This window comes from Oncorhynchus gorbuscha, linkage group LG13 (genome assembly GCF_021184085.1).
Source record: "Oncorhynchus gorbuscha isolate QuinsamMale2020 ecotype Even-year linkage group LG13, OgorEven_v1.0, whole genome shotgun sequence".
In the NCBI taxonomy this organism is placed as follows: domain Eukaryota; kingdom Metazoa; phylum Chordata; class Actinopteri; order Salmoniformes; family Salmonidae; genus Oncorhynchus; species Oncorhynchus gorbuscha.
Window position 1 is genome coordinate 57,442,886 of NC_060185.1, and position 9,456 is coordinate 57,452,341.

General features: G+C 40.9%; 1 protein-coding gene across 1 annotated transcript; it reads left to right on the plus strand.

Annotated features, from left to right (window-relative positions):
- The first annotated feature begins 4,110 nt into the window (after nucleotides 1–4,110).
- LOC123994025 (SLIT and NTRK-like protein 2) lies at nucleotides 4,111–8,701 on the plus strand. The gene has a single exon (XM_046296504.1). The coding sequence runs from the start codon at nucleotides 4,678–4,680 to the stop codon at nucleotides 7,246–7,248; it is 2,571 nt and encodes an 856-aa protein (XP_046152460.1). The 5' UTR covers nucleotides 4,111–4,677; the 3' UTR covers nucleotides 7,249–8,701.
- Nucleotides 8,702–9,456: the final 755 nt, after the last annotated feature.

The following is a 9,456-nucleotide window of genomic DNA, read 5'->3' on the forward strand; positions in this document are numbered from 1 at the left end:
GGGAGGCTTGCAAGCCGAAGAACACCATCCTAACCGTGAAGCACAGGGGTGGAAGCATCATGTTGTTGGGGGTGTTTTGCTGCAGGAGGGAATAGTGCACTTCCCAAAATAGATGTCATCATGAGGGAGGGAAATTATGTGAATATATTGAAGCAACATCTCAAGACATCAGTCAGGAAGTTAAAGCTTGGTTGCAAATTGGTCTTCCAAATGGACATTGATCCCAAGCATACTTGTTGTGGCAAAATGGCTTAAGGACAACAAAATCAAGGTATTGGAGTGGCCATCGCAAAGCCCTGACCTCAATCCTACAGAAAATTTGTGGGCGGAACTTAAAAAGCGTGTGCGAGCAAGGAGGCCTACAAACCTGAATCAGCTACACCAGCTCTGTCACGAGGAATGGGCCAAAATTCACCCAACTTATTGTGGGAAGCTTGTGGAAGGCTACCAGAAATGCTTGACCCAAGTTAAAACAATTTAAAGGCAATGCTACTTGTGTCATGCACAAAGTAGATGTCCTAACCGACTTGCCAAAACTATAGTTTGTTCACAGGAAATGTATGTAGTGGTTGAGAAATGAGTTTTAACAACTCCAACCTAAGTGTATGTGACCTTCTGACTTCAACTTTATTTACAATGACAAAGACCTGACCTCACAGATGGATTAAAGAAGGAGTCCTCTAATGGGTTAAAAAGAGCCAAAGATCAATGCCACATGTGTCCTAAATAAAGACTTACATAGTTGCATGTACTGTATATTTGTTATCTCTCGTTGTGTCATACGTGACACTTTATCTATCCTGTGTCAACAGTCCAAAGACAAAACTTCTGTTATCTCCTATCTTGTTATGTGTGGGGTGTTCAAATACCTTATCAGATTATAGAATACATCCTGTTCATTAGAGACTACAGGAAGCAAAAGTTTCCCTCAAGAGATTACCATTACCCCATCCAAAGTCAGTTCTCCATCATCACGTTCTGGTCAAATGTTATGTGATAGAGATGGCTACAACTGAATTCTTTGGAACGTTTAGTTGTGCTGTGTGTAACTTTGGGGCAAAATGCCAAAAGGAACAATTCCACGTAGGGCCTGCCGCATTTCTGTCTATTGTTGGCTATCATGTATTTTTATGACCACATTGCTTTATGCAATCAGATAGTTAAAACACCAAGCCCACTCTTGCAGTGGTGCATTTGGTAACCATTCCCCTCTGTGCCCTGTAATGAATTTGACAATTGGCCTGTCAAGCTGTGCCCTCACAAATATGTAGAAATCCATCTGAAACTATTTGGAAGTTATTGTTATTGTCCTTTGTGTTATTCTATCAGACTATGATTTATTGCGTTTATGACATGATTCTCATCTTAAATTATGGGTACAAAACCATTTTAAATAGTGTAATCTCAAACAATATGCAGAAACATGAAACATGTTTAAATGGATATGAGTCCTTAATCTAGACAGAGTAAACATCATGTTCACTGACTGTGAGGATGCAAGCCAGCCTAGCACAGTCTGAATTTCACAAATTAATATTCCCCTTACTCCCCGCCATTACATTAATTTGGTTGTCTACCCGATACCGAATGTATACCTAAACGCTAGGTATTTTGTTGTAGGTTTACCTCAGTAATTAGAACATTATTATCAAAGTAATGTCAAAGTCATTTAGTCTTTATGTTGTTTAGACATATGTGAATTTTATTCACCTTGCTTCTGTGTTTGTTTGAATAGGCCTATTTCAGCAATGGCAATTATTGCGCTCATGCAAGCGTTTGGTTTAGTAGTTTACACGGTCAGCTAATGATTATGATTTTTGTTTACCATAAGACCTATAGGTCATGAATAACTCACTTTAGAAATGTTAATCGCATGCTCATTCATTGTTTCCCACACATCCGAATTGCACTTCCTGATCCTATAAGATTGGGTGCCTATTCATATCCAGTAACAGCTGCGCAGAACGTAAGGTTGCCCTTACAAAAAAATATTGCAGTTTTGAAACTGCAGTAAATGTTCAGTAACTGCAGTCGACTATGGTATTTTGGACACAGTAACTGCAGAATAACTGCACTCTAACTGCAGTTACACTGCAAAATGACTGCAGTAAAAAAGCGGTTATTTTGGATGCAGGTTTTGCAGCATACTGCAGTAATACTGTACTCAAATTACATTACACTCTGACTGCAATGTTTTTTCGTAAGGGTTTAAGAAAACGGGAAAAGCTGTCCTGGGTGGCAAGGCGAACAACTTTGGCTCAGGAGTTTAGTTTCTCCCTTTGATATTTTGAGAATGGTGGTCTACTGTATAAGAGCTCTGTATTATATTTGAATTGATTCATTGTATGGACATTTTGTTCTGTGCTGATTTTATTCTTGTGGATGAATCTGTAGGCTATATAACCAAGTCGACTTGACTTAACCCTAAAGACTTTTGTCCAGGTCCTTCCTGTAAACAAAATGTCCTTTCGTAGGAAAGTCATTGATATTCATGAGTTATGTTGGGTGATTGGTTGAGCTTTCTTGGGTGTGTGAGGTCACACCGGTGGGGTTTTACCTTTCCACAAACTGTCTGTTGATTAATATAAGCAAGTTGACCCACGGAATAGGAAATCCACGATTTGTTGCCAAGTAATGGCTACTGGCTGGAGGGGTGAGCTAGTTATCTACATTTCAGTAACGTAGCTAGCATCCCAAATGCAGTGGTCAGTGTATAAACTTACTATGAGTTGAACATATTTGTCTAAAAACAAACGTATTGCCAGTTATTGTTGCCCATGGTGTTATCATGCCTAACCATTAGCTCTTGAGTTTGGCTAACTGTTAGCTAGCTAGTTGACTACTGCCTGGCCAGTGTTAGCCAGCATGCTAGCTATATACATGTCAGTCAGTAGCTATACTTCTAAATGCAGTGATCACTGGATAAACTATCCATGAGTTGAACATATTTTGGTGAAAACGAACTAGTAGTCAGTTGTTGTTGTTGTCCATGGTTGAACCATATCTAACCAGCTGGCTTCTGGTGCCTATGTGACATGTCTAGCTCACGTTAGCTAGCTAGTGTTGGTCGCTGACCTGTTTTATAAAAAAATGGCTGAGGTGACTCAAACCCTTAAGTTAGCTAACAAGCCCTCCTCGGCAACAATCTTATTGGGGTCCAGGAAAATTTTATATTTATTTTAATTTTAAGATAAATGTCATTGAAGTTGGTAGTTACTACTGGTTTTAGGGTTGTCGAAGTGTGATCCAAGCGGAGAGAAATTGTCCGCCATTGTTTTGGTAACTGCTCGGAGGGATCTCATGCCCCCAATAAGGTTCAACCAACCAATAATAATTACATTGCCTCTGGGTATCCTATGAAAGGAAATGTTGCTTCCTGTAACACCCCTTGCCCATGAGACACATTAGTTAATCACTAGCCTATACTAAGATCGGGTTTACGGATACAGTATTTTCAACCTAACATCCGTTTGTTCAGGCTCGTTCTATGCCTGCTACTTTAGGTTACTTTATCACAGTCACTATATAGAAAACATGTTACTCTTTTGAATTGGGCCTGCATATGTGTGTGTGTTGAAGCCCTATTCAAACGGTAGAGGTGCGTATTCCCCCTAGTGGTGTGCAAAAAACAAGATTCCACTTACAATACTGAGCTTGGTTTCTAAATCATAAAAAATAATAATACAACTGAAGGTTGTATTGAAGATTCATTTTTCATATATTTTCTCATGCATTTTGTAGGGGAAATAAAATCTAATGACATTGTAGTACACTACTTTTCTGAAGATCCCATTAATGTCGTTAACTCTACAAAAGGGTGGTGTATTCCAATTTAATTTGTATTACCCTGTGACAATGTGTTTATTATTATAACATTAGCATGGTGTTTATTATAAACTATCCTACTACTGCTATTTTCATTAGTAGCCAAGGTACCACTAATCCCAGCCTGAAAAATAATGCTATTTTTACAATTACTATGAGAAGAATGGAAAACTTTTCTTAACAAGTATGACAGTTGTCGATGCTAGTGACGTAGGGCTGAATTCCTTGAATGTGGGAGGACGTAGAGCAGAAATTCTCAGGCATAGATAGCCCTCTGCGGATGCGCAGGCAGAGGATGCTTCAGCCCGTTATTCCTCAGTATCCAGTCTCTCTCAGAGTTGGATCTCTCAGTGTTTTTATCGAGAAAGTGAAGGAAAACTCCAAGTGATATACTACATACATTTATTTTTTTGTAAAAAACGAAATTGTACTTAATGACGAATGGAATTTCGTGGGATCAAGGCGAGCAGAGACTGTGCAATCTCTGTCGCTGAGTGAGTATCTATCTCACTGTTTCTGATTGTGCTGCTACGGAAATGCTTGGAACTGCTGCATGAATGGTCGTGGGTAACACCGGGGATTGCGGTAGGCTACATTGCGAAGCTATCCCCTGACGAACAGACAATGTGCCCACTCAAGCCTGGCGCAGAACGTATCCGATGAATGATTCCTGGTTTAATTTGCCTGGTGGTTTGTAACGAAGATCAATGGAGAGACCTGCGCGTCCGTGCGCCCTGGTACCTTTTTTACACTAATGTTGTGTTAATTTGGGTTACATGTCGCTACTGAAATTCCCAACTCCAAGGCTCATACAACGTTGATGCTGGATAATTCAGCAACATTGTTGTAAAAATGCTGAACAGCGTTTTGTTGCTCAGCGTTTTAACTGTGACCAGTTTCGCATCGAAGACAGACAGCCGCAAAACATCGAAAGAAATTTGTAAGAACCGCTGCTCCTGTGAGGAAAAGGAGAATATATTGAGCATTAACTGCGAAAACAAAGGGTTTACAACGGTGAGTCTATTTCAGCCTCCACCGAACAAAATCTGCCAACTCTTTCTCAATGGAAACTTTTTTTCGCGACTTAATCCGAACGAGTTTATCAATTATGGTAATGTCACATCCCTTCACCTGGGAAACAACGGGTTACAGGAGATACAGACTGGAGCTTTTACTGGACTGAGGTTTTTAAAACGACTTCATCTCAACAACAATAACTTGGAGATAATCAAGGAAGTCACCTTTGCTGGTTTAGAGAGTTTGGAATATTTACAGGCAGATTATAATTACATCAGCGCCATTGAAGCAGGTGCATTCGGCAAATTAAATAAACTAAAAGTGCTGATTCTCAACGACAACCTCATGCTGTCTCTTCCCAACAATGTATTTCGTTTCGTTATGTTAACGCATTTGGATCTAAGGGGAAACCGGCTTAAAATGCTGCCTTTTGCTGGTGTGCTGGAGCACATAGGCGGCATTATGGAGATCCAACTGGAGGAGAACCCGTGGAATTGCACCTGTGATCTGATACCCTTAAAAGCCTGGCTGGACACCATCTCGGTCTTTGTAGGGGACATCGTGTGCGAGACCCCCTTTAGACTGCATGGAAAGGACATTACGCAATTGATTAGGCAAGATCTATGCCCCCGACGTAATGCTGGTGATTCTAATCACCGCGCAATGCAGCCCCCTTCTGATTCCCAATACGACCGCCCCTCTCCCACCCTACTACACCCCGGTGTCACTCCAACAAAAGCCCCACGGGCCTCCCGTCCCCCTAAAATGAGAAATCGCCCTACACAACGGGTAACGTCTGGTAAGGACAAACAAGTGCTGGGGCCTATAATGGTTTATCAGACTAGGTCCCCTGTTCCCATGACCTGCCCTAGTATATGCGTCTGTACCTCCCAGAACGCAGACACTGGATTAAATATCAACTGCCAGGAGAGGAAATTGCATAATATAACAGAGCTTACCCCTAAACCCTCCTATCCAAAGAAATTGCATTTAACAGGGAATTACTTACATACCATATATAGAACAGACCTAACCGAATACAGCACACTCGAGCTCCTCCATTTAGGAAATAATAGGATAGCTGTTATTCAGGACGGGGCCTTTGACAACCTGGCTAATCTACGGAGACTTTACCTCAATGGCAATTACATTGAAAGTCTATCCCAATCATTATTCGTAGGGCTGCAGAGCCTTCAATATTTATACCTGGAGTACAATGTCATCAAGGACATTTTACCACAGACGTTTAACTCATTACAGAATCTGCAGCTGCTGTTCCTAAACAACAATCTACTAAGATCCCTTCCCGACAATATATTTTGGGGGACTATGCTAACAAGACTGAACCTGAGGAACAATCACTTCTCCCACCTGCCGGTGCGCGGTGTGCTCGACCAGCTCTCCGCATTCATTCAGATCGATCTGCAGGAGAACCCATGGGATTGCACATGCGACATCGTCGCCCTTAAAAACTGGATGGAGCTGTCCAGCACCAGTGTCGTGGTAAATGAAATCACCTGTGATTCGCCCTCCAAACACGCAGGGCGGCTGCTCAGATCTCTGCGTAATGACGCAATTTGTCCCGAGCCTAACGAGGTCACAGTAGGACTAACCAAGGCCCCCACGGTCAGTCCCAGCACCGACTCCACTCCCCCGCTTGCCATCACGTCAACAGAAGAGCAGATACCCGAGATGCACGCGGAGGTGCCCCTGTCTGTTCTCATACTGGGACTGCTCGTGGTGTTCATTCTGTCTGTCTGCTTCGGGGCTGGTCTTTTCGTATTCGTCCTCAAACGACGCAAAGGAATTGATAGCGTCCCCGCCAGTGCCAATCATTTAGATATAAACTCTTTCCACGTACAGTATGGTTCATATAGCTCAGAGCCCACTGCAGATAAAACAGAGACACATGTGTATAACTACATCCCTCCCCCCGCTAGCCAGATGTGTCAGAACCCCATCTACATGCAGAAAGATAGCGAGCAGGTGGCGTACTATAGGAATCTAAAAGAGCTAACTTTCAGCACCATGGACCCGAAAAAGTTGGAGTTGCCCCCAAGCCCATATACCATAAGCACAGTGGAACTCAATGAGAAACAATCTTGTGGCAATCGACAGCCGGAGCTGCTTTATCAAAACATTGCAGAGAGAGTTAAGGAGCTTCCGACGGCTGGCGATCAGAATTACAGTTTCTGCACTTTACCGAAAAGACAATTCATTCCTCCATTTGAAACTACTAGACGACACAAACAGGACAGGTTGAATAAAACTGTTCTCTATGGGACTCCACGAAAGTATTATGCTGAACAATCAAAAAATGAACACCCTTTACTGCCTGGGAAGCTAAAAACAGAACCAGACTACCTCGAAGTTCTGGAAAAACATACTGCAATGAGTCAGTTGTAAGATATGGCCCTACTTACTATCATCACACGTATTACATCGGTATGTATCTATGTATTCCACAAATTGACGAGTCCAACTCAAACAAAGCAACCTAAGCCGTTTTATCTTTTTTTTTTTTTTCCATCTGTATTGAGTCAACGTAGCCCTTTATGCAGACAGTTATATTATATTACTGGAGGTTTAACATATTTATTATACTTTAAATATAAAGACTGTAGCAGGTACCGCAAGAACTATGTATAATACGGCTGTGTGCATTTTATATAATATATTTTATTGTCTCTGTGGAAACAAATATCATTTTTAGATGAATAATTGAGAAATGACATTCCTGTATATAATAATGGGTGTGAAACACATGTAAAGGTTCCGTCCACATGACGATCCATTTATTCCATAAGTGCCTTTGCACTCCGAGTATTTTATCTTTGCTTTCTGCAAATGGAAATTTGCTGTATTTTAAGAATCTTTATGTACAATTTAATTATTTGTCCATTACATTAAACATAATTGAAGAGGGTATGTATGGTAAATGTTTTGAATATCTAAGTGTCTTTCAAGATGTACAATTTAGCGAATTGCATAAGATTGTATGCTATAGATGAGCAATACAAGTGCCAGAAGAGCAATTACATTTTCACCGAAGCACTTTGTCAAGTCTGAATTTGAGGTGAGCATTATTAAGATTATAACTGTCTGGGTGCTTTGGGGGCGGTAACATCTCTCTCTTTGATGGAATCCATAGACCAATGTGTATTGATGAGGAATTTGATGAGTACTTTTGGCACGAATGACGAATTTATCGACCAAGGGCCCTCACAGGAATACCATTAATTTCACACTTATTATTTTCTACCCAAAAGTTAGAGAGAAGCAGTGTCCACTAAAAGTGTAGTTTATTTATCTCAATATTCTGATTTAAGGGTGATAAAAACTACAGCTCTCCAGGAGCTTACTTGAAAGGCACAAATTATGATTAGTTCTCAAAGCTCCTCATACACAACATGTCTTGTTTCTAATGGTTTTAAGGAGACAAGTTTATATTCTGCCCTTCAGGTGACATTTGCTTTGAGGTCTGCTGTAAACCTATCCCTTCTTCAAGCCCAGATTGTTCTGCTGTTTTTTCTCTCACTTTGTTTCCTGGCTGCTTCAAGTAGCTACTATTGTGTCACTGTCCATGTTGCAGATATTTTTCAGCTTGTGCATTTTCAATGGATTCTACAGTGTGGGGACTTTTCACTTGATTTGTTGGATTTCACATTGACTTTGTAAAGAGTGCACAGTGTTGTTGTTGTTTTTTTTTATCACAGGTTGTTAATCACATTGGTCAAATAGATTAATGAAATAAGCGTCTACAGAGAACCAACACAAATTGGGAATTGAAGTTAGCAATAACTGGCCTTCTGATTTGATTGAATCATGGATTTTATGCTTAAACATTTTCAATACAGAACACTGACCATGAAAAAGTTCATTATATGAGTCTTATCTTATAATACTGACATTCTGCTTGTGGGTAAGTGAGCTTGTGCTTGTGGGTAACTAGCAGAGGCCATTGAGTTGGTATGAGTGAGACTGAGTGAGAGTTCTGTTCATTCCTTCCGAAACAGAGTGATTTTCTTTTGCCTGGGCACAATGGGCCTCTGTGTTGCTGTTTACTGGTGCTGTGGAGAATGAGGGGTTGGACATGTCTTGCACACCAATGAGGCAGCTAGCTCCCACAGTCCCCACCATACTCCTCCTCTCCTCATATCACATGGGACTGGGAGGAGGAGAGATGGCGATGGAATGCAATAGCTTTACAACAGAAGCTATCAATCACTCCGATTAGTGCACACCGGAAAATAGGATAAAATATTATAAATTGCTTCACAATTTGAGGTTGAGTGACTATTATGTTGTTTGGAACATTTGAGTTGTTTTGTCACAAAGGATTTCCTTCAATCCATGGATCCTATAAAGGAAACAGTTGTTAGATATCTTTATTGATCAACATATTGTAATTGATTCACCTTCCCTCTCATTTAATTCTAACAATATGGTTCCAGTTGTAGACAGGAATGTAAACCTTGACCTTGCTATATTAAGGCACTCGCGGTGAACTAGAGTGAATCAATGGAGACTGCTTTCAGATGCTTGCTGCTAGGGGCCTCAATCCCAGACCTCTTCAGAAATACTCTCGGCGAAGTTCATGTTTATTCAAAGGTC

Bases quoted from the DNA above. Each gene is read 5' to 3' on its own strand.
- LOC123994025 (XM_046296504.1), top strand. From the start codon at position 4,678: ATGCTGAACAGCGTTTTGTTGCTCAGCGTTTTAACTGTGACCAGTTTC.